General features: G+C 43.0%; 1 protein-coding gene across 2 annotated transcripts in view; it reads left to right on the top strand.

Annotated features, from left to right (window-relative positions):
• ST8SIA5 (ST8 alpha-N-acetyl-neuraminide alpha-2,8-sialyltransferase 5) overlaps positions 1-25,682 on the top strand; it is a 69,487-nt gene that overhangs the window by 36,535 nt on the left and 7,270 nt on the right. Inside the window, exons 3-7 of one of the 2 annotated variants that reach the window (XM_054283332.1) lie at positions 2,065-2,172; positions 13,931-14,023; positions 16,434-16,520; positions 20,252-20,396; positions 22,771-22,883. In XM_054283332.1, coding sequence (XP_054139307.1) covers positions 2,065-2,172; positions 13,931-14,023; positions 16,434-16,520; positions 20,252-20,396; positions 22,771-22,883 — 546 coding nt within the window. The remainder of the gene's footprint in view (positions 1-2,064; positions 2,173-13,930; positions 14,024-16,433; positions 16,521-20,251; positions 20,397-22,770; positions 22,884-25,682) is intronic. The other variant, XM_054283333.1, reaches the window with a different exon arrangement.

The following is a 25,682-nucleotide window of genomic DNA, read 5'->3' as shown; positions in this document are numbered from 1 at the left end:
GCAGGGAACCCCCAGATGCCCAAAGCCTGGGACCCTCAGCCAGCGAGTCCCAAACCCTGCGGGGCTGGTGAGAGACCAGCCGGGCTCAGAGCAGCCTTTGGGGCGGTGTTAACCCACCCAAGACAGCGCCAGGGGCAAACACCGACTCGCGTGTCCTCACCTGCATCCATCGGGATTCAGTTCAGAGCCGCAATCGTCTCTGACAAAGCAGCATCGAGCTGGGCTTCAAGGACCGGGGATTAAACTGGGCTGAAGAGAAAGAGACTGCAAGGGTTTCACAGAGTCACAGAATGCTGTGGGTGGGAAGGACCTTAAGATCATCCAGTCCCACCCCCTGCCATGGGCAGGGACAGCTCCCACTGTCCCAGGCTGCTCCAAGCCCCATCCAGCCTGGCCTGGGACACTGCCAGGGATCCAGGGGCAGCCACAGCTGCTCTGGGCACCCTGGGCCAGGGCCTGCCCACCCTCCCAGCCAGCAATTCCTAATTCCCAATGTGCCAAAATCTGTGCCTGCCCTCTGGCAGTGGGAGCCATTGCCTGGCTGCTGTCCCTGCCTGCCTTGTCCCCAGGGGCTGTGCAGCTCTCCTGGAGCCCCTGCAGGCCCTGGCAGGGGCTCTGAGGTGTGCCTGGAGCTTCTCTGGTGCAGCTGAGCAGCCCCAGCTGTGCCAGGCTGGCTCCAGAGCAGAGGGGCTCCAGCCCTGGCAGCAGCTCCGTGGCCTCCTCTGCACTGGCTGCAGCAGCTCCAGCTCCTTGTGCTGCTGGAGCCGGGGCTGGGGCAGCTCTGCAGGTGGGCTCTCACCTGAGCCCAGGGGCACAGGGGCAGGATCCCCCTGCCCTGCTGCCCACGCTGGGGATCAGCCCAGGGCAGGGGGCTCAGGCTGGGGCAGGCCCAGCTCTCACCCACAGCACCCCCAGCTCCTTCTCCCAGGGCTGCTCCCTCTGCTCAGCCCAGCCTGGGTTGGTCCCAGGGGCTGCCCTGACCCAGATGCAGCTCCAGCACCTGGCCTTGTTAAACCTCACAAGATTCCCCTGGGCATATTTTAACACCCCATGTTGTTCCTTCTTAATTCCCTATGCTGATGATTGCTCCAATTAGACAGGAGGATGGATGTGGCCAAAGAGATTCACCAGCCCTTGTCATAAGCCTGGTGACCAGCAAAGCTATCAGGGTCCTACATGCCCTTTGTTTTGGACAAAGCCTTCTGGCAGATTGCTTCCTGGCTGTCCCCACACAGCCCGACTGGGAAGTTAACTTTCAGTATTGGCAGCACCAAATGTTCACAACTCAGCTTGCCAGGCTTCTGAGATAATGAAATAGGGTTAAAAAGGAGAAGTTTAAAAATAACAAGCTGCAAGATCCTTCTTTGTTGGCTTCTGAGATAAGAGAAGAGTTTTGGCTTGTGTTGTCCAATATTTCCCCAGCATTTTAAAATTTCTACCCTGCTATTGGTGTGGTTTCCAGAAGACTGCAAGCCTCATGGGGGTTGGAACAAATCTGTGAAAGTTTGGAAAACAGGGGCTTGTGGTGATTGTGTTTATGCATTGGCTTTAAAAAAATGCCATCTTACCAAACAGGCAAAATAAGCACTGTGTTATGACACCATATGACACATCCTTTGCTAGCAGATCCAGCAAATCAGAGGAAGGACCCAGTGCCCAACACATTTAGCAACTACTGTAGATGTGAAACTGAAGTTTGGAGCTTTTACTTCTTTGGCCCTGTGGTTTCCCATGTCTCCAACTTTTTGCCCTTTGGAGAAAGAAATTTCCTCCTCCTCCTCATAGATGTGTGTTGTTTATGAGCACAGATAACTACTGGCCTTCAAATTTGTGTGGGGAACCTGGTATTGTTTTCATCCAAGGACTTGCAGAGTCTGTGGGAAGTAAAAATTATTTGTTTACCCTAGTAAGGTGATATCTTGTTGTTCTTGGTATCTTTTAATTGCTTTTGATGAATGTGTCATAGTCACATGTGCATGTGAAGAAATAGGACATGAGAACTCATGCTGATAGACTTGACCTAATGAATGATATCAAATATCAACTGCCTCGTTTTCTTGCTAGAGGGCTGCAGTTTAGCTGGCAGAATGGAGAGGAATTGGCAAATTGGACCGGCACCTTTAATTTCACGGATGACGGAGCAGTGAAGAGTGGCAGTGACACAGGCACCAGGTACCAACACCCGAGGGAATGGCTGTAGAGATCTCTCTCTCCTTGTGTGAACCACAAATGTGAGCACAGGCTGTATGAAAAATGAGACCTGCAGTGTGCTTTGGCTGCTTGGCACTGCTCCCCACAGTACAGAAGACGGTCAGGGATGCCCAAGCACTGTGCTGCTTTCCCCCTTGCAGGCCTTGGGGACATTTTGGGATATGCCATAAGCATCCATTAAGTCTGCAGGAGGGTGGTTTCTATGTTCTGTCCTCTCCTGTTTCCCGACCAATGCTGTGTGTCAAGGTGTGGCAGTGTGGAAGAATGGGATTTCAGCAGAAAATGTCCCAACATGACAGTGTTGGTGCATACAGAGCACACTGGAGAATGTGGTCTTTAGAATAAAACATGTATTCCATGAAAACATAGTTTAACTTAAATTCTTTTCAGGGCCTAGCTGGGGAAAAGTGTTCTGTCAAGATAAGGCTGGAGTATTTCCTTTATTTACAGTATTTGGCAACATGAGAAGCACTGATGTGCTGCTGCACTCTTTCTACTTCCTGGTTTGACATGGGCTCAGGTGTCTGCAGGGCCATGAGCAGAGTCAGAAGACTGGCAGCAGTTGTGCCTAGAGAACTCCACAGCTATCCCAGGCCATCTGCACAAATCCAGACACAGGCATAGGGTGGGTATTTGGGCTCTCTTCCTGGAACACCAATTACAGGAGTAGTTAAAAATCCTGAGTCATGCGTAGCATCAAGTTCAATAAGCAGCAGGGAAATCTTAGAAAGAGCTGTAAAATAAAGGAAAAAACTAAAAACAATTAAAAGAACCTTACACTTAGTACTTGTGTATAAACAAAACACTGGGTAAATTGCCCATTTTATTTTAAATATCATCGTTTTGTAACCGTACACCACTGCAGCTGTGGAGCTGATAGCACTTCAAAGGCAAGCAGAAGTTGCAGAGTCTAACCTGCCAGAAATCATCGTGTCACTGAGCCACAGCAATGCTGCAGTTCCTGTTCAGGCTCTTGCTGTAATGTGATCCTGTGAATGCTGCCTGCTGCTCGTCTTTGTAAAGGTTCTTTATGAGAACAACCATCCTCCACTGCAGTTTTTCTCTTAGAGCAGGGAGGAAAAGGATTCATGTGTATATGTGTTGGTGTGTGTATCTATCTTCCTCTCTTGTTGCCTTTTCAGTATCTGCATATATAATCTGTATTTACGAAGTCTTCAGTTTAGGCACTTGGCGTATAAAAGAACTCAGTGAGACACAAAGACACACATCATCTTGAAGGCATGAGAAAATAAACAAATATAGATTTCCTCCTCTAGACACCTTTGACAGAGGCAATTGAACCATCATTGATTGCATGACGGGGAACCAAAAGCCTTGAATATAAAAGACAGAGTCGTGAGGGGCTGAGCCACAGTGCTGCTCTCAGTCTCTTCAGCCTCTTCAAAGACAAACAGGTTCAAGGTGCAAGTGGTTTTTACACAAACAAACCACACAAGCTAGATATAAACAGGACAAAGTCATAATATCAATGAAGAAAAAAAGTGTATTTCAAAGCCTGTGTTATGTGATATGTCAGTGACTGTATCTCTGCTGCCCAGGCTCCCCAGGCATGGGCACAGCCCCGAGGCTGCCAGAGCTCCAGGAGCCTTTGGACAGCGCTGCCAGGGATGCCCAGGGTGGGATTGCTGGGGGTCTGTGCAGGGCAGGAGCTGCACTGGTGATCCTGGTGGGTCTCTTCCATCTCAAGACATTCTGGGGTTCTGTGTTACTGGCAGTGGAGCTGAAAGCTTTTCAGTCAGGGATAAGTCTACCTGCAACATATTTCGCACCTAAGTGTGCTAGAGATATTATTTATCCTTTTGTATGGAACCTGGGAATATAGGAAAATAAAAAAAAAAGTACTGTGTAAGTATGGAGATGAGACTGTGTGGTGACTACTGCAGAGCTGTGTCAAAATTGTTTACTATTTACATTTGATCACCTTTCTGACTGTGTTGTCACCAGACATCTCCTGAGAGTCTTAATCTGACACTCAACTTTATGCTGTTGTTGTAAAAGGAAAACAAGTCTTCCTTTAATGAATAATTCTTTCCACTGAATGGAAAACTTGCAGACTACATTTCACAGAACTGATTTTATTTGTATATATTTACAGGGCTCCAGAGAGATGTCTGAAGTGCACAAAACTAATTGTATGTCAGCATAAGCACACAGAATACCTTTTCATTGCATAGCTCTGCAGTTTGCTGTGCCACCACCTTCTTGTAAAAGGTTTTGTGTTTAAAGATATTAATTGAAATAGATGTGAATATGATTTCCATTCACTTCTACCATTTATATATATAGAGACATATGTTTATTCATGCATGTGTGGTATCAATTTGAACATATTCTAGAACTACTCTTTATCTTTTAATTACATAACCTAATACAGGGTGTAGAGATGCTGACAACTCATCCTGTAGGAGTGAAGGTTTAGATGAAAATGAAGGACTTCCAAAGCAAAGGCACGCAGAAGGAATGAGTGCATTAGAATTGCAAGTCAGCCAGATTTAATGAGAATAGTGGCCTTAGAGAAACCAATGAGCAGTGAAGATTAAACACTGCATGAAAATGATTAAGTAAGAAACATATTAATATTATTGTGTTATGTGATTTCAGTAAACATTGAGGCTCTCCTTTGATAGAATCATACAATAATTTGGAAGGGACCTTAAAGCTCATCCAATGCCACCCCCTGCCATGGGCAGGGACAGCTCCCACTGTCCCAGGCTGCTCCCAGCCCCATCCAGCCTGGCCTGGGGCACTGCCAAGGATCCAGGGGCAGCCACAGCTGCTCTGGGCACCCTGGGCCAGGGCCTGCCCACCCTGCCAGCCAGGAATTCCTAATTCCCAATCTGCCAAAATCTGTGCCTGCCCTCTGGCAGTGGGAGCCATTGCCTGGGTGCTGTCCCTGCCTGCCTTGTCCCCAGGGGCTGTGCAGCTCTCCTGGAGCCCCTGCAGGCCCTGGCAGGGGCTCTGAGGTGTCCCTGGAGCTTCTCTGGTGCAGCTGAGCAGCCCCAGCTGTGCCAGGCTGGCTCCAGAGCAGAGGGGCTCCAGCCCTCTGATGGCTGAGGTCTGAAACCAAACACGTTTCTCACATTGAGCCCTGCTATGACAGCTCTGCTGAGCTGGGGTAACTCAGCTAACCCAGGTTTTCATCACAGTGCTCAAAGACAGCTCTTCAGACTGTGTAGAAGCAGTCCATGGAAATAAAATCCTGTGTCATGTATGTGGTGCAACCAAGAGTGTGGATCCCTTTGTGTCACCTAACACTGCTCTGGGCAGGCACTTGACAGATCCCAATTTGCTGGGCCTTTTTGGGCACCAGAGCCTTCATTTCATAATGTTGCTGAAGGCCTTCTAGGTGGCAAGGAAACAGTGATTACTAACAAGAAGTAAAAGTGAAGCACAGGAGCTCCACAAAATCCATAGGGATTTCAACCAAAGGAGGACTACCCACACAGATGCAATAACAACCAGTTGTTGAACACTGGCTTATTTTTGATTCTTGTGCATCACCCATTACTCATATTTCTATCTTTTGCATTTTACTTTGCGCTAAGCATCGTTAAACCTTACAGTACCCCTGTGGAGAATCAGATAAAGGGTTTTATCTAGTGCTGGTTATGACAAGTGATATACACAACCCCTTCCCAGAGCCCTGATTCTTCTGCTCTCCTTTTAATATGTTTTCCAACTTACTGGAATTGTGAGTCTTCACGCTTAAGTAATTTTTCACTGACAAGAAGCTGCCTTAATGACAGGATGACTTATCTGCCATATGAGTTGGTTTATGGTGTTTCCTTCAGTCTACTGGAGCTGCAGATAAAATTCCATGTAGAGTTTTGTGATAAAACCACAGAAGCCTTTGGTGGGTGAGAGGAGATCATACTTGAAGGCCTGTCAATCTGCACACTGAATTCTCTAGCATGACAAATCTGAAGCTTTGTCTTGTCCCCACTGGCTACGAAGTAAAGAGTAGAATCAATTTGATTTGTCAAATACATGTTTCACAGGAGTGAATATAAGGACTTAGGATTTTGCTTAAGTCACATTGCTGAGTTCCTCATACAAGGATCCTAAAATCTAAAAACCACAAGAAAAAAAAAAAGACAGATGCTTGCAATAAGCTAAAATGTGGGGTTTAAGATGTCATTGATGCACAAGTGTTGTCATGAATGTTGCTGTATCTTTTAGGTGGGTGGTCATATGGATAACAACATCAGCAGATTATTTCAGTCAGAGTGAATGGGAAAGGGCTTGATTAAAACACCCAAGAACCAGTTTATTAAAAATCCGAGAATTTTGGAATTAAATTGGGAAAACAGGGCTTCCTGCAGCATACTCAGGAGACAGCATTGGTTTGATACAGCAAGAGACAAGAAGCACCAACATGTCCCTGAAGCTCAAATCCAGTGCAATCTCCAATAAATCATTCACACACACAGCACAGTGGGAACACCTCTAAATGGGGATGGGTGTCATTCTGGCTCAGAGAGGACCTGGGAAGCACAGGGGGTGGTGGTGCTGATGGGCTGCAAGGTGGGCTCATCTCCAGGGAGAAGCAGGAGGCAGCCTGGACTTTGCTGTGCCATTTAGGGCTGTTTCTGCTGGAGCTCCTGCTGCTACACCCACGCCTGCTGCAGTGGAGCTGTGTTCTGCAACTTACTCGGGTGCTGTGCTAGGCTGAATCCATGGAGAGAAAGGCTTGTGTCCCAAATCAGTGGGCAGATGGGAAGGGAACAACGTGCCTTTGGCAGGACTGGATGTTTGGTCAATTCTCATTGCTAATGAGGCAATGAGCAGCAGAGCCAAGCAATTCCAAGTGATCTGTGTGTGGAGACTTGGAGATGAGATGGGAGATCATAATAAAGATGGCAGTGAGCAGCCAGTGACAGTCTGCCAGGAGCTTCCATGGTTGTGATGAAAAATATATCCTCAGGGCATCACAGCCATCATCTTGACTGCACAGATGTGTAAGATACCTGTGGAGTTGTGATCAGAAAAAGAATCCAGAAAAGGAGCACCTCCGAGTAAAAAAAATTGTGCACTTTCTACTTTTCTGGGGATGTTCAATGAGCTATACATGAACAGCCTTTAAAGGACAGAAATATAAAAGCCACTCCTCCTCTGAAGAAAATCAAACTTAAGGATTTATGGCTGGTTCATGGAAGCGCTTTTGGTTTTTTGAAAGCAAAAATTTTAATTTGGAAAACAGGCGCAATATCATGGTCCTTGTCTTGATGGATGGACGTATCTAAAATCATCTATTATGAAACCCCAGGAAAGCTTACAACTCTGTAAGGCCAAACATCTCAAAATATCCTAAGTGAATGGTCAGTGAGTTCATGAGCTTTTAACCTCAGCTGCAAGAATCTCCTGGAAAACCTAAGCCCCTCTACAAGAATTCCAGATCCTGAATTTAGTTACTCTTATTCTTCTAGAAAGACAACTAATCTTGAACTAAGCATGCCACTTCTATCTTTAGCTTCCAGGCACTGAATACTGTTTTTCCTTGCTATGCTGCATTGAAAACCTTCCTGCCACTGGTAATTGCTTCCTGGTGCAGTATCTCCTTATTCAGTCACCATATGTTTAGATTAAGCTTCACACGCCTCTCATAATATTTTAGAATCCAGAAAATTTCTGCAAGTCCTTTTGTAACTCTCACCAGTGTCTCAAACCCCCAAAGATGGAATGTCAGAAGTGGATGCAGTAATTCAGAAGAGCTATTGCTACACGATGCATACAGAGATAAATGACCATTTTATCTTGCTTATATTTTAATTTTTTTAACATGACACAACTCATGGTGGCATATTTTGCTCCCACCTACAGACACACACTAGAAGTTCATGATCAGTTAGACATCTAATGCATTAGAGATGAAGATGGTAGAGGGTTTAAACCAGTATTGCCAGTGACATTGTCATCAGCACAAGGTAGGCAGGAGGAATGTGAGCCATCTTTCTTAATATTTGTTGTCCCCAAGGATGAGACAATCAAATAGTCTCATGAAGCTGTGTAAAAGAAGCCTGATGCTTCTCCAGTCTCCTCTGTTGAGCCCACAGCTCTTCCTCTCTCAGTTCAGCCTTTCAAGCATCATCCTCTTGTGGCTCTCAAATAGCAGAAACAGCACAAGCAGCAATGTGATTTTTCTTCTTTTTTTAATTTTTTTTTTTTTTTTTTTTTGTGCCATAGTCGTGGTGAAGTTTAAGTTAATCTAACAGCATCAAGGATTCCTGCGTCCCTTGCCACATCTACATCAGCTCCTTCACCTGCTGAACAGGGACCATCCCTTCCCAATGGGAAAAAATAATCTTGGGAGAACAGGCCATGCAAAGTGGTAGGACGCTTTTACTAAGGGAGAAAAAACCCTGAATTCATGTAAAGCCCTTAAACCCTTTGACCAAATCTTGTGGGTTTTGATGTTGTCACACAGAAGCATTAAGAGAAGCAAAGGCCAGAGGGATTTGGTCTCTCACAGTGGGCTCTGATGAAGTCAACACCTACTGTGCTCTATTCCAGATGAATTGCCCAGGGCCTCTACAGCTGTGGTAGGCTCCACCCCAGCTGTATTTTTGCTACAGGGGCCTGAAGGTTCCATGCAGACCTTGCCAGATGATGTGAGTCCCCTGTGCTTTGGGGAATGTGCGCTCTGGCACATTTGGAACATATCTGAGTAAGGAAGGTGAATCTCGACCCAAGGTTGGCCATGGATCTGCCCATCGTGATGAACACAGGCACTGCTAATTGGACAGCACTCTTAATAAGCATTTAGTAGAAGCCTGCAGGGCTTGGTTCTTTTATTCTCATTTCTTAGTCACTGGATAATGTATATTTTTGGAAAGATCTTTGTTTTTCCTGCAGGGTAGGTGGAATCCTTCCTGCCATGCTCTGCGGTCTCGCCGTGCAAGTGCTGCAGCCTCACTGCAAGCAGTGTTGGGAACTGGCACTTCAGGAGTGAGCAGAATGAATGGGAAGGCAGCTTCAGAAAATGATCCTGCTTAAAAGATGCCTGACCATTGCAGTAAATTATACTTTTAAACCTTTGTTCAGTGTATCAGACAAATCAGTGTCTCAACCCAAGCGTCACTTGAAGGCAGGATGGAAGTCTCAGGCTTTTTAATTCGTGTAGTATGATCAAGAAAAGCTTACTTCTGATCAAAGCAGGAGCAGCCCAACTGCAGATGATCAAAGACCTAAGTGTTAGCTGATGTACTGAGAAACCAAATGTGTCTCTCACTAGCGAGCTCAGTAGGCAGCTCAGCTGGAGGTGAGGTTGCAATGGGGGACGTGAAGGTTAGAAAGGAGGAAAGTTTCAGTCAGTCAAAAATGGAAAATTACAGAGTGAATAGCGTCTAATTCCTGGGTACTCAGTGTAGTGGGCTGTAAAAAAATAGTGCCCTCTGAGCACTGTGTGGTGTTCAGGCATAGAATTTGACCCTGGAAAAGTGTTGTGGGTTTGAAAGCTACGACTGACGTGAGCAGACAGAGCAGTGAGTGGTGTGTAGCACCAAGTGCCCTGGGAAAGCACAATCCTACATGCAACTGAGCTGTTTGCTGTAATTCATTTGCAGTTGTGTTCTTAAAGTAAAGAATCATGAATTCTTGTATTGGTTTTCCTGTGGAGTTGTGACCTTTAAAGGGATAGAAGGTATTTATGTTTCATCAGGGGCAGTGGAAAAATGCAGGGGGAGGACATTATGGCAGTGACAGATCAAGTCTGTTTTATGGATAATAAAACTTGACTGTCATTCTTGTAAAGCCAAAGCACAGACCTTTTCTGTAGCAAAAGGAGTAAGCAGTATAGTCAGGTTTGTCACTTGTCACTAATCCAGAACATAAATCAAAATAAACTGAACTACATCCTTGTTTCTTAGCTGGAGATCAGACTGAGGAGGATGATGGGGAGGACAGTTTCCATTTGTGTTAATTAAGCTTTCTGACAGGCAAATGTATCTTCGTTCACAGGGAACTACATGTTTTGGAGTGGGAGTTAATAGGCAGGAAGAGCTCTCAGAGACCAGGGAGTGGGTGAGACTGATGCTTCCTCTGGGAAAGTGTGGGGGCCGGATCTCCAAACACTCCCTGCAGGTCCAGACCCTTGCAGGATGAGGATGTGGGTTTAAAGGACATCTCTGGAGCTGAGGGAACCCATGGCCCTTGTGCTAGGGCCAGGTGTTGTGCAAAAGCTGCTCTCTAGGAAAGCACAATGTGAAGCACTTCTGTGGGGAGAGGTTGTCCAGTGCCCCGGGGAACAGCCTCTGCTAATATCCTGTAATATCTGCAGCAGGAGGAATCGCTGTGAAGCAGATAAAAAGCATGAATACTCCTGGGAGAAAGAGAGAAACTCTTTTTTTCCCTGAGTCTATTGACCAGCCACTGTCTTGAAAAATTCCCAATGCTGTTGCCGCACCATTATTATGTGCAGCCGATGTGCAGAAGCATCCACAGCATTTCAACTCAGGAGGGTTCAGTGGCAGTCTGTCTGCTCCAGAGAGGTCCAGGCTGAGAAAGGACAGCCCAAAGGGTGTTTATTCAATAGCTTGGCATCACTGAGCTCACTTCAGCCAAACTGACCCCATGGCCAGCAGCATTTTCTCCCCTCTCTGTGCTGAATGACATTGCCATTGTTGTCCCCTGCCTTTGCTGCACGTGTCCCATCAGCAATGTGTCATACAGCCCGTCCCATGGATCCTCCCTCTGCCCTTCCATGGGGTGCTAAATGGTGAATTCAGTGCTGCCAGTGGCTCTGTTGGGAAAGCTGGAGCTGTTGTGAGAGTAGAGATTTGCAGGACTGTGCTTTTTCAATCTATAGGCTCATGGAATAGCTCTGCTGGAAACGCAGTGTTGCCTCATGGATTGATTTCCTTTCAGATCCAGAAGTGGTTTATTTTTGACCGAATCCTTTCCTTCTTAACCTTCTGCTGCTGTGGTAACACATCCTTTTTCATTTCTATTTTTGGTTTGTGGATTGAGTAAACAGGCAACGATCAAAGGGAATGGCTGGGACACAGGAAATTTCATCTCCATTCCATAAAATGACATCTTTGACTCCAATGCCACAGGCTGAAGGCAGCTTTCCTGTGCTGTGGTGCTCCCACGTGAGTGCATGTGCTGTTCAACATCTGAGCTGCTGCTCTCTAACCTAGCAGCGCAGCCAGAAGTGCGCAGGAAAGATAAAAATAAATGTTAATCTAGATTTTTGCTCTGCTTATCTGTCCTGAGGCACATTCAAGGCACTGAAATGAAGTGTTAGGAGGCAGGTGAGGATGAGGCTGATAGGATTGCTCGCTCCTGCACACCCTGAGAAGCAGGAGGGGTGTGTAAGGTGCTGAATGTTGTGTGGGGGTGTGTATCTGCCCCTTGTCACTGTGTAGAACGTGCACATCCAGGGTGCCAGCATTGCCTTACTCAAAGAGCCAAAGAAAAGGATTGATTCTGAACAAGACAGTCAGAAAAACGATTATTTCAGAGGATTAAAATGTTGTCTGTACTGGGAGCCAGAGGGTACTCCAGCCCTGGAACATTCTGTGAATTTTCTGTGAACTGTAAGAAATTCTATGGTGCTGTCTAAAGAGAGATTTTGGTTTAGTTTGGGGAGGTTACCTTGAGTACACCCAGTTGAAGCCTCTTCCACAAGTTTTTCAGCTCCAGCTCAACAAGACAAGCCCACGGGAGATGTGCCAGGGCAGTGGATCTCAGCCTCTCCTTAGCAAATGCTGAATGCCCAGGTCTCGCAGACATCTTTTTGTGAAAATCCTTTCTTAGGGTTTTTCCTGCTGAAGCTGAGAAGTTTCAGCAACAAAATGTAAACAATGGTTATCTGCTGCTGTAGAATGCAACAGGTTCATCTGTGATTGGCCCATCTTGGATGTTTATAATTAATGGCCAATCAAGGGCTGAGCTATCTCGGACAGAGAGAGCTGCCTTTTGTTATCATTCGTTTTTTTTCTATGCTTAGCTAGCCTTCTGAGAGGAAACCTTTCCTTCTATTCTTTTTAGTATAGTTATAATGTTATATATATATATATAGATATATATATATTAAAATAATAAATCAAGCCTTCTGAACATGGAGTAAACATCCTCATCTCTTGTCCCATCCAAGAGCCCCTGTGAACACTGTCACATCCAGGTGAATAATTCAGCTGGAAGGAGAGTGTGAGCCTTTTGGTGAGATGAAGATTCATGTTAGGTCTCCCTTCAACAGTCTTTTCATAGAGTTCTTACTGATCTTGGAGTCCTTTAATTGCATATTTTCTTCTACAAAACTTATAAAAAGTACATATTTGTTGCCTTGAAGTCTATACAAACACATTTACAAATTGCCACATTTTTTGAGGATGAGCTATTGGGTTCTTCTTTATTAGGATTTTTTTTTGTTCTCCTGCCACCTTTTAAGCATGGGCTTCCTCCTTTCAGTCTCAAGGTTTGTTCCTCTCACTGGATCACAGAAATGTTTGGTTTGGGGTTTGACAAAGCTGAGATGGTGAAAACCTCAGGGAGAGGTGAAGGAGACATTTTTCTAAAGCAGCACTTGACAGAAGGACAGAAATATTCCCTGTTGAAAGCAAATTGCTTTGGGAGTCTCTTGGACTTTTTCCAGTTACACACGGGTCAAACACGAATTTTGATACTATTTTGCAATGACACAAACCTCGAATATTTCCTTTCCAATGATGGATTGAATGAAGCTTTTCCACAAATCTTATCTTATATTTCTCATTGAAGATTCAAAAATTGAGTTCTTGGAGTTACAATCTCATGAATACCAGGATTTTAAACGATCCCTCAAAAGAGCTTTCCCTAGTCTTGTTCATAATACCTCTTCCTCAGGTCACCTTCTCTCAGTTTTTCATTATCCTCTCAAGTGTTTCATGGCTTTGTGCAAGTCTTAGGCATTAGGTTTTAATACAGACTTGTAATGATTAGGAGTGAAACTAATGCAGAGCTTGGTTTAAACCCAACATCTTGTTTGTCATTTCAATGCAGACTCATTGAGTTCACTTGAGCCAGCCTGGGCTTTTTCTTTTCCCTAGCATGAGTAGCTACCATTGTGGTTTTCTTCCCCTTCAGCCCAGTGATTAAGGTAAAGAAATTAGCCAATAAAGTAAATATTTCTCTCTATATTTTAATCAAGAATATCACTCTTATTTCTGCTGTGTCTGAGCATTCAAATCCTTTTGTTCTCAGATTTTTTTTTCTAGAATATAATCCCTGTTTCCACTCACTTCCAAATAGACCAAGACAGTAAATCCCAGTGAAAAGCTCAGTTGCTCAGGAGCTATGGAATAGCCTCCACAGATGGAATACCATCTCTAGCACTTTTAGGGTACTGTTTTTTCCAACCCAGCACAGTCAGGCACCCCAAAGGTGGGAACAGTGTCCCTTAAATGATCGGTGCTTTTGCCCCGGCTTTCAGTTCCAGCTCCAAGTGCTGACTGCTGGAAATGGTAGTTGGTCCTTGTTGTTGCCTCAGGATAGATGACCTCCTGTAGGAATGGACAAACTGGGCATGGGAGATTGTTCCAGGACCAGCAGGGACATCTGTGCTTTCCTGCGAAGGAACAAGCTGCCTAGGGGCCAGGCAGTGCAGCCTCAAGTTAGGAAAAAATCATAAATTATAACTTTCAGCAAAATTCTGTTGATGTGCCAGAGAATTATTCTAGCCTATACCTTATTTATGATATCTTTTCTTGTCCTTCCCCAGGTATTTTGAGTTTTATGAAGGGCCTTTGGAGTACAACTCTACAAAATGCCTGGAATTAAGGCAGGACATCATTGAGGTGAAGGTCTTGTCTATGTAAGTATGAGCTAAATGCAAAAAGTAGAGGTACTTAGCAATGAAAGCATTGCTAAAAGTGTTACTTCTGGGGCAGGATGGAATGGTATCTTACAATGACACTGCCAAAAGGCTCAAGAGGTGACATCAACAGGGATCTCAGAAGGGATCTCTAGCCTTCTCTTACCTGTGCATGCAGTGTTCGAATTTGATCTGAGCTCCATTTACAGAACATGGAAGCTTTCCCCATACATTGAGGCATTTTGGTCAGGCCCAGAATTATTGTTGGGAATTCAATACAGTGTTTGTAATATAATATTTCCATAATTGAAGGGTAAGAACAGCCAGACTGACTCATGCAAGTGTCTAGCTTAAGGCTGTTTCATTGACAGTGGCCAGTAGTGAAGGCTGAAAAAGGAAGAAAATGTTCAGCCCTTCCTGATAATAAATACTGGCATGGGGGCTTGTGGACTGGTAGAAGGAGTCCAGAGTGGAGTAATCAGAGTGGACAATAGACCTTTCTATTAATTTGTTTAGATATTTTCTGAGCCCATTTGTGTTTCTGACCTTTTCAAACAGCAGAGAGTTTCACAACTCAAAACACCTCAGTGAAAAGGTAAGAAAATATGATTCTGGGAAACAATAAAATACCTCTAAATTGTGGTTTTTGGTCCAATAAGTATGTCAGGAAACCAATGAGTTGAATGAGATGTTTATGTCAAGCTACAGCAAGGGAACTGGGTGAAAAAAGTGAGTTTGCCAGTATGACAGTGCACAGCTGGGTGATTTTAGTGTTGCCTTTTTGCATTTTTCAGCATTTCACTGAGTTTAGGTGATTAGATTATGCCTACTCCCTCACCACAACTGAAGCCAATGGTTTATTAATGTAGCAGGCAATGCGCAGGGTCTGAAAATTGCCCTGGGAATGTCATTTCAAAAAGCAGCTCCACACATGCATAACATTGAGCAGCCAGGGCTACAGAAAATAAAGAAATTGTTGCTCCAGGTCTGCACGAATCTGAGCACGCCTGCCTGTCTGACTCTGTGCACAGCAGAATGTAGGTTATGTCCTTGCCTCCTGCGCTGGATGAAGGGTACACGAGAAACACACTTTGCACGGCTTGCTGACTCGCAGCGCTTAAAAATAAAAAGGAGGGGTGAGAATGTCACACTTCCCCAATGTTCTGCGGAAGATCAGGAGCTCTGATTCGCCTTTTTTCTTTTTGCCTGCACAGAGAATTCCTCATTTTTCTTCATCTTACCCAGTGGCCCAAAGAAGGTAGTGGGTTCCTGCTCAGCCAGATACGAGTTACCCTAAATTCTACAGTAGATGCTGTTTGACATTAAACTCTTCTACTCTGCTGGTCTCTTCTGATGTTCTTGATTCAAATGTGCTATGTTTCCCAAGTCAGCCCTTATGGTAATGGAAGATTTCCAAGTTAATGTGCTCTGGTGGGCTACAGCAAGTACAATATGACCTAATTCCTTCCTGCAACTTCCTCAGCCTGGGAAATGCTCGGTTCTGCTCACATTAAATATATAATTATCTTAAAAGTCTATGCTTTATTCAAACATTAAAAGCCCTCAAGCCTGAAAAGAACTCATTAAGACCTATCAATCTAGCAGAAATCACAGGCTTCCAAATTTCTTAGCCAGATTATACAGTTGCTTCCTACCTCCAGATATTTGCAATGCCTTCATTATCTCTGTTGTCCAAACGCACCAGAATATGTGCGAACTTCAGTGAGGAACTTCTTGGAATTGGTGATATCATCAAAAAATGAGTCATCCTCTATCAGCCTAGTTGAAATAAAAGTGAGGATTTTTTTTTTTTTTTTTTTTTTAATGTGACTACAGGTGTACTGATTAGCAGAGGAGGAGGTAGAGATCCTTATGTAAAGAGCTTTTCATTTCCCCTTACCATCACAGACTCTTATCCCTACATGTGAGCTTATAAATTGTTCATAAAATAAATTTACCCACAGTGTTGTGCTGTAGGATGTCACAGATCAAGTTAACCTCACCAAAATGCAGCTTTAGTTGGACAAATTAATCCCTTTTTCCAATACCCCATCCTGGGCCCTTCTGCTGGGTGCACCTTTTCCCCAAAATCCAGCTGATTGAAACTCATTTGCTTCCCAGCAGATTTTGGTAGAGCAGCTGCTTCTTGCTCAATATTGCAATTTTTTATCCTGAAAAAAACAGTCAAAGCCTATCAGGGAGAAGAAATCAGTACCAAACATCAGTTCTTGCATTCACTGGGCTTGGAGTGGCTATGTCTGAGCAGAAAAAGGAAGAAAAATTATAAATTTTGTACTGTTGAGACTGGCTGATTTGTCCCATCAATTTGTATGGTATTCTTCATCTGCAGCTGTTTTAGGAAATTAAGCCCTTGTAATAAACTTAATTTTTCTTTTTTAATATATTTTAGGGTGAAACAAACTGAATTGTTTGACAGATGGAAGAGCCTACAGATGTGCAAATGGGAGATGAATGTCACAGAAGCCAATTTATTCAAGTAAGAATGTCTCACATTAATGAGACTGAGTAAAATTTACTTTAGTTTGAGTTTAGCTTCTTGCAGAGATCAGAATTTCACATGGTTACCAAGAGTAAGCATGACAACATTTGGAATACCATCCTTTTGAATAAATGTGGACTTTCCCCCTGCTTTATAAAAAACAACTCAGCAATAAGATATCTGACATATGGAACAGTCTTCCAGGAAAGGCAAGGAATTTGGTGTGGGAAAGACTTCCAGATGTTATTTGGGCAGCAGTGGGGATGGAGGTGAGATTTAATGGCTGCCCCTAACACATCAGCCTAACTCTCTGGCTTGGAATGGTAATACCACTGGTGATACTGCACATTTGGCCTACAAAATACTCAAAATACTTGATTTCTTCTGGGTGTTTTAGGTACTGTCAGACCTTGGTTATGACTTTCTCTGGTTGTTTGCTTTTTTTTGGTAATGGCTTCTCAGCTCTTACTCACAGATTATCTACATATTTTTTTCTGGTCTTCAGAGACCTCTCAGTTAATTTCTGTAGTGCTCTGTCTTTCTTCATGTAACTTCTCTGCTCCATGACCCTCTCAAGACACAGCTTTTGGAACTGGCCTTGTGAAGGCAGCAGTGGATTGAAGCCAAACCAGTTTTTGAATGTTATATATTGATATATTCCAGTGCCATATTTGAGCAGATTTTGAGAAAACAAACTATTTCAGGGTAAGTGCTGTAGACTGGAGTCTGCAAGTCACTGGTACAATCCAGAGACGTTGTTTGTAATAAGGCTCCCAGCTTTATCCCAAATTCTCTTGCATGATTCCAGGAAATAGCTGTCAGGAGTTAATGAGAGAGTGTGAGAATGCATGTGCTGAGTTAGTCATTGACATCTTTAAAAATAACATTGTTAGTCTCAGACTCATAGCAGTTTCTCCAATGTGATCTCCACACCTAAGTTTTTTTAGGTGTTTGGTTTTTGTTTGGTATTTTTTCCCCCTGCATTTTTCCTGGAAATTACTTGGTAGGCAATTATCAGGGCCCGTTTTGAAGAGGTGAGTAATTCAGGATTGCAGCTCATTATTTTAAAAACAGCTGGAGTGAGAGGAGTAATGATTGTGCCCAGAGAGAAAGCAGCACTTGGAGGTATGGAAAGAGGCCCTTTGAGCTGTGGAGGCCAGAGCAGAGGTGGGAGCAATGAGAAAGGAGTTTCCAAAGACCACCAGGAGGACCATCAGTCTATCTCAGGCCACCAACACCAGCACATTGAACAAAGAACCCCTCTCCACCCTGTGCACTGAGAGAAAACAGAGATGAACGACTCCTGTCACTGCTTCTACCTGCCTGACTGATATATCACTGCTCCAGGAACCCTCACTGGCACCCAGACGCAAACATAATCTCTGTCAGCTGGTCTCAGGAGCAACAGTAGTGCTTGTAATTAAAAAGAAGAAAATGTGTAAAGCCTGTTTCATCTGTGTTCAGTGGGGCAGAGACATCAGTGTGTGGGGTTGTGGGGAAGCTGCTGTCCCTTAACAGCAAACCAAGGTCTCTGAGTTTGTTTAGGAGGAGGATGAAATGTGTAACCCTCATAGCTGTGGGATTTTGCGCTTTGCCAGTCCAGTCCCATCATGTGGATGGGGAGAATCCAGCAGATTTAAATGGCAGCTGCTTGAGCAGCAGAGAGGGATGAAGGGCAAAAATCACAATAAGGTTTGTATGTAGAAACTAAGGAAAACAGTTTCCTTGAGAATCTTCTGTGCCTCTGTGCCTCTGGAAAACCAGCTGGACATTAAGGAAAAACATCTCTTTCAATTCCTTAAGGAGCAGCCAATGAAGAGGTTTTTCTCATATCCAAACTATAACAATTCAATTCCTTGAATCTGTTTGTAATTGTTTTTGCTGTTGGACATTATTCATTGACTTTTTCAGTCTCATTTGCTGCCTTGATCTGATGGTCATTTTGTGCCATCCTGCATGAGTCAAGTATATGAGAGTAATTGGACATCGCTGAAATGTTTGCATAATTCTCTATTTGGTTTCTGGTGCTTGTAATAAAGCCCATAAAGAGGACAGGCTTATTCTTCCAACTGAGAATATGAGGCCACGCACCCCAGAGGCAAGGCATTTAATCTGGGTTATTTGAGAGCCATCTGGCTTTGCCTTCATGCTCGTGCATTTGCCATGACATGGATTTTTCACTGAAGGTATCAAACATTGACTGGGAAATAAACCCTCTCTGGAATAAGGGTGAGCAGAAGCCAGGGCTTCCAGTGCCACCAGTGAAAGAGGAAAAGCATCCAGGGCAGGATGGGGAAAGGGAATCTTATTCACAAAGCTACTTTTCCTATCTACATTTCATGTGTGGGAGGGTGTTTCATTTTTGGGGTATTGGTTGTAGGTTTCTTTTGGGTTTGGATTGAAGGTATTTGAGATGGTAGTTTATGTTTGGATTTAAGTGTTTATTATTTTTTATTATAAAACAGTTTCATTACTGTGAGTTTAGCAGCTTATCATTAGAAGGCAGAAAATGGTTAATGATCTTTTGTTACAAGGTTTTTTAAGACTAAATATTTAATTAAGAATTTACACTTAGATTATTTTTTTCTTATAACTTAATAACTGATTCTAAAAAGGTTGTTATGTGAATTTTTTTGTCTAATTACAAAATGTTACTTATGAAGAAGAAGGAAGAAGCATGAAGACACTTAGGACGACACTTTGTGTTTTTTATTTTGCTTCCGTCTACAACGTACTAAAAATTTTAAAACTTAAATTTTTTACTAAGTGATACACCACTTTCTATAATTTATTTTACACTTTTGTGGATTTTAGTCTATTTTGAAGTCCAGGAAACTTTTTCTATAAATGAGGGTTAAAGTTAGTGCTGCCTTGGGGGTTAGGACACTTTAGAATAGACAGAGAAATATTTTGGGTGTTTTGGGTTTCTACAATGCGAAACACAGCAAAGGGGTCAGACTGAATGTTTTTTCTCTCTCACTCTGAGTCCCATGTTTGGGATTTCATGAAAAAAAAAATTTTTGGTCATTAGTCTGAGATTTTGGATTTTTAGGCATGACCAGTTTGGCTGCCACCAAACTCTCGGGGCCACATCACCTTCCTGATGCACACATGTGCAAGGCCAAGGGCAAAATTAAAATTTTTGAGGTTTTTTTTTGTTGCAGCCAAAGTGTGCTGTGCTCCACAGCAGTCTGTCAGGTGGGGCAGTGTCTTTGGGTATTGATGTGTTTAAATACTGCCCTGCCACATTTCCATGTCTCCAGAGGAACTCTTGAACCCCTACATTTCCTGCCCAGTGATGAGTATATAATTCATAAAATGGTGAAGATGTCTAAAGCAGAGAGAGACTAATTCACTGATGTGGTTTTGCCAGGATATGGGAGGCAGAAGCTCCTCTTTGGGGCTAGAGCAGGGCAGAATCTGCACATGAGTTTCCCATGTGCAATTCCCATGAATTTCCACGTGATTTTCCATCTTCCCCTAGAAGAGACAAGTGTAGGTATCTAATTTATTCTCTTTTCTTTTTGTTTTGCCACAGTTTTCTCAACCAAAGAAAATTTCACCCAATCTGAAGTTTTCTGAGTGAAAATCCAGCAAACCACCATTTTACCCATCCAAGAGCTAAAAAACTTTTTTTTGGTGAAAAATACCTTGTTAGGAGCAACAGTAATTGCAAATCCTGTGTCATGCCATCATCTCCTTGTTCTTATTTCTTTTTCTTTTCACAGGTCTACTCTGTCAAGGTGTTGCAACGCCCCATCCTTTCTGTTCACCACCCAGAAAAATACTCCCTTGGGAACTAAACTGAAATATGAAGTGGACACGAGTGGAATCTTTCACATCAACCAAGAAATCTTCAAAATGTTTCCAAAGGTGTCTCTGCCCACTTGCAGGATCATCTTCACTGTACTTGCTGCATTAGGCACTATCCCATAGCCAAGCATTTAGCACTTGTTTGACATTTCTGCAGAATTCATTCACTGCTTATATTTGATATGAAAATCTTTATGTTTTAATATGATATTTTAGGTGATTATTCTGTTTTCTGGTGTCATCTGCAAAATATACACATACACATCCATCCATATATATATATATATATATGTATGTATATGTGTATGTATATATATATGAGCTATAGATATAGATATAGATGATATAGATATAGAGATATAGATATATATAGATATAGATATAGATATAGATATAGACATAGATATAGACATAGACATACATATATATGTAATTTCCTGCAGAATATTGCTGACTTAGGAGCAAAGTGGATAATGAAATAAGAAAGCTAAATAAAAGAGACACTGATTTATCAGAACTCTTTCAAAGTATAATATTCATATATAGTAAATCCAACATTTGAGGGTAGATCTGATTTTCTTTTTGGCATGATTATTTTATAATTCATATTCACAATGATTATTTTTATACTTATTTCCGTTCGCAGATTATCTGTGAACAGGCTTCATAATTTTTAAATGTATTCATCATAATTATTATTCAAAGCCTTTCCAGCAAATAACACTTGACCTCCAGGGGTGTTCAAGGTTATAATCAGTGGGTAATTCCCTCTGCACAGAGTGACTGATGAGCAGGAATGGGCTGATGTGGCTGCAGATTTATCACAGGGCTCCCCCCTTCAATTTACACAGAATACTTGGAGGGGGTGGCTGAAATTGATCCATTTTGAAAAGCCAGACACCAATATTCAGGTTAAGTACTTAGAATTTGTGCCATTGAACCTGTCCTTCAGGGTCACACCACATCTAATCCTTTGGCTTTCTGAGCACTGCTGAGAGGAAGGGAAGTGCTGTTATCTGAATGGGCACGTGGGGAGCTGGGGCAGAAGCAGGGAAAGGCTGGGATCCAGGAAAGCACTTTGGCATCTGGAGACGTGCAACGGAATGGGTACATCTAAATCCAGGACTGTTATCCTCAGAACCCTGCTTGATTAGGCAGATGAGTGCATCAAAGTCTGAACACACCTGAGATCTGCTAGGTTTGTCCTGGACGATCAGGATGCTGTGAAGGTATCATTGCATGCCAAAATGCCTTTGGGAGTCACTGGGCAGTGACCAAAGCCACCCTCTGCACAGGCTGTAGCCTCTCACATGTAGGAAATAAAGGGCTGAAAACACAGAAGCAATGCTGCAGGAGCAAGAGCCTTGTGCTAAGCATGGACACCTGGCTTCTGATTTCCCTTCCAGGGCTGCCAAGGGACTGTGTGTTAAGAAATCACTGCATAAAGCACAGACAGCTCCATACTTCCTCTCTGTCAGACAGCTGCTGCTTTTCTCAGACAGGTGTAATTGCATGCCCTTTTTGCCTCGTGGCTTATGGATGCCGTGGAAAGATCCTGGGAATAATCACCCAGAAATGTCAAGCCACTTTTGCATCCTTCTGTAGTTTGCAGCGTGAGATTATTGATAAAATATGTATGTGCCAAAAACGAGCACTCTCATGCTTATGTAAGCACATCCCTACATATTCATAAGGTGTAGCATGGCTCAGTTCTTCGTCACAGCCCTCTCACCCTAACAGCCCAGTTTGTTCTCAGGATGTGATTTTCACTCTCTGGCTCCAGCAGCAGCTGCATCTCTGTGTGTGAAGGCAGGATTTTTCCCAAAGATTGCAGGAGAAAATTGTGGATTGCATCATCCACGAGTCCATAAAGGTGACTAACCAAAGGCAGTGCTGGTATTGCAAATACTAATTAATAATCATTAATACTATTAGTACAATTAGAGTTGGTAAGCAGCAAAATTTGGTCTGCTTTCTGTGACATGCTGTCTGACAGACTTCTTGGGTTTTACTGGCTGCCCTGGAGCTCTGTGTGCAGACTTCCCAAAAGCAGGACACCAGAACCTCAGGAACCAGCAGTTTGCAGGCAGCCCAGAAAACAGTGCCTGAGCTACATTAATTCATGGTTTGTGCCCTCACGTGGAAATCAAAGGGGAAAGCAAATGTCTGAAATTATTCCTTATGTTATTGAACCTGGGGAAAAATAATAGGTTATTTGGGTTTGTTGCCTGTGCCATCTCTAACTGCACAGCAAAATACACATTGCTTTGTGTGGAGGGAATATTGCACCCCAGAACCAGTGTCAACATCCTGTGGTTAATGCAGCAAGGTGCAGCTGCAGAGGAAAAAAAAAAAACAACGGAAGAAGTGAAAAAGGGCGTTGTTGTGTCCATGTTTTGGGGTCTTTAACTGTTTCCTTGCCGTGCTGCTGCAGGACATGCCGTACCACCGCTCCCAGTTCAAGAGGTGTGCAGTGGTTGGGAATGGAGGAATTCTGAAGAACAGCAGATGTGGCCGGGAGATTGACAGTGCAGACTTCGTGTTTCGGTAACCACCACAGATCCATTTTCCTCTTTTTTTTTTGCCTTTTCCAATGACAAATGGAACGTTGAGAAGCTATTCTCTCTCGCATGGAAACATGACATTTGCTAAATTGGCTGTGTCAAGCCTACTTCTTGCACAAAAAGCTGGTTTTCAAAAAAAAAAAAAAAAAACAAAACAACAGCAACAAAAAACCACCCCAAAACATCATTCTTTATAATATTTTTTTTTATTAAGCTTTGAGGAATTACTTCTCCCAAACTCCGTGGGGTTAATCACTGACTTATTGGCCAAGTCTGATGCTCTCTCCCTGCCACTGAGGTTACGGATTTATCCTTCTATGGATATTACCCTATAAGCAGTGTCCTATGAACCTGGGCATAATTTTCTGGAGCAGATCTGAGCCAGAGGTACAGCCTCTATTGAGTGCCAAGCAGCTTGGTCAGATGTTAATAGCTCACTGCTGATGTGCCTCAGAGGTGTGTTTCTGGACAGGTGCAGAGCTCAGGTGCTCAATAACAGGATTTATTGTAATCAATAATCTATCCAGGGCTTCCAAAGTCACCAGAATAACTTTAAAGGTTAAGTGTCTTCACTGCTCCTCACTAAATGTGGAATTACCCAGGTTTTGCATAAACTGGGATGTCCCACGATGAGTGTCCCTGGATAAGAGAGTCTAGCAGCAATTTTATAATCCTTAATATATATGAGAAAGATTTTTTTTTGTTATTCATATGCATGACTAATCCCTCTCTAAATCCTGTTAAGCTCTTTGCCTGGGTCATGGCATATGACCGCTAGCTCACAGATTCATGACTTGCTCTCTAGAAAAGAAAAATCTCTTTATTTCAGTTGGCCTATTTTCTGATCTTGGGTATGTTGTTGTCAGTATAGAATAACCATGCATAAAGTAATTAATTTCTCTGACTTCACACCAGCAAAAATTAGATCAGATTTTGGTTCAGTGCAGTCTTAATTCAATTTGACATCATATGAGAAAATTTTACATTCAGGATTCATTATTTTCAGACTCCTGTGCCTCCTATTGCAACTTTACAGAAAATTATTATCTTAGTTTTCAATGAAAAAAAAGTCTGTGAGAAAGTCTAGGCTCCACATAACTTCTTTCTTAAAAGCTTAGTGTATTCCATATGCATTAAATAATTACTGTAGATTCACTGCTGTTGTGCTGGATCACAACCGCAAGTCTGGATGAAAGGAGCAGCCCATGTGACACACGGAGATGGCAAGCAGAAGCTGAAATGTGTCTGGCAAATCTCATTTATGATTAAGGACTTTTAGTAGAGGTCCTGTTCTACCACTGCTGCTCTTCCTTGGATGGTACCAAAACTGGTGAAAAAAAGAGGAGATTATTACAGAACTTAGAAACTGGGTTGCGTTTGGTAACTGTAACAATTAAATGGAAGTTTAGTCAGAACCGGAATATGAATAAATATATCAGTGCCAAAGAAACCCCTGGTTCACCATCTCCAAATTGTGGATTATGCAAAAAGATGTGCCAGTGTTTTAAAACTCAAGGTCAGTTTTAAAGTAAAGCTTGTGTTCAAGATCAGGTCTGAACATATCTGCTTTCCAGTCACCACTCCACCAAACTATCAGGAATCATCATCTTGGCCACCAGTAAAATTTTATAAAACATTTCACAAGTGTTTATGGAGCCCTGATTACATTCAGCAGTACCTTCAGGACACTTGGGGAAATCTTTTCTTGTGGCCAGCCGCATGCAGCCAGGATTGTTCTGTGAAGTAAATTCTGAAAGCAATCAGTTATACTACAATAGAGTATATCAAATACACACCAGAGTTGCATATACCAGTAGTTATTGTCTGTCTCCATCTACTGGCCAGACGGGACCTCTGTGAATTTAGAGATGGGACTGCTCTTGGTGGGGATGAGTTTTTGGAGTCTTGTGACAAAATACAGTTTGTGCAGATGGGACCGTTTTTATAAGGCATTATCACCTTCAAAAAATTCAGTCACTCTTAATCCTGGTGTGAATTTCCTGTTCAGAAACATTGAAGCTGATTATATGAAAACCTTCCTCAAGTATTATCTAATAAGCACAGTGCCCAATGCTAGATGGTACTGGGGGTGCCCAAGGACTTGGGTGGCATGACCCAGCAGAAGGAAGTCCTAGAAATGGCATTGTCTGTGAAAAGGATAGCCAAAACCAATTCTCTGGCCAGATGAAGATGGACTATCTGTAAGGTGGATGTGAACCTTTTGTGTTAGAAGGACTTTGGAGGAATTTTGTGCATTCTTCTGCTCCCCAAGCTGTCCTCTCTCTTTGACTGAAAAATTATCCTGTCAGCTGAACTGTGGTATTGTGAAAACAGTAAGCATCTCTTACCCTAAATCCCATCACAGTTTTTGCTCAGCCCTGTTCTTCAGAAATAAGGACAACTTTGAGAATTAGGCACAGCAGTATTTTTGAGATGTGGGGGGCCTTAACAGTGATGGTTTTAATTGAGGCTTGCAGGTCACTTCAAAAAGCTTTCAAAGTGTTACTTAGTGCCTAACTCTAGCTTAAACTGAGTGTAAAACCAGTTGCCAGACCACACATTTTATCCCTGAAAACACATGCTGAAGGTTTTTTTTCAGCTGTATTTCCTTTGGAAGGAAAGACAGCGTGATAATTTGTGAGTGTGCATTTCAGTAACTTCAGCATCTCTTGAGAGATACTCTAAATTTTGTGAGATGATGTATCTAGGACAAGGCCAAGGTGAATGGAGGCTGGGCAAAGTCAAGGCTTGCAAATCTCACAAGTTTGCTTCCAATAACTTT

Source organism: Melozone crissalis, unplaced genomic scaffold (assembly GCF_028551555.1).
Source record: "Melozone crissalis strain CALT ecotype California unplaced genomic scaffold, PUWL_Pcris_2 ptg000036l_1, whole genome shotgun sequence".
NCBI classification, from domain to species: domain Eukaryota; kingdom Metazoa; phylum Chordata; class Aves; order Passeriformes; family Passerellidae; genus Melozone; species Melozone crissalis.
The sequence above is the reverse complement of the archived record's forward strand: the minus strand, read 5'-3'. Positions and strand labels throughout refer to the sequence as shown.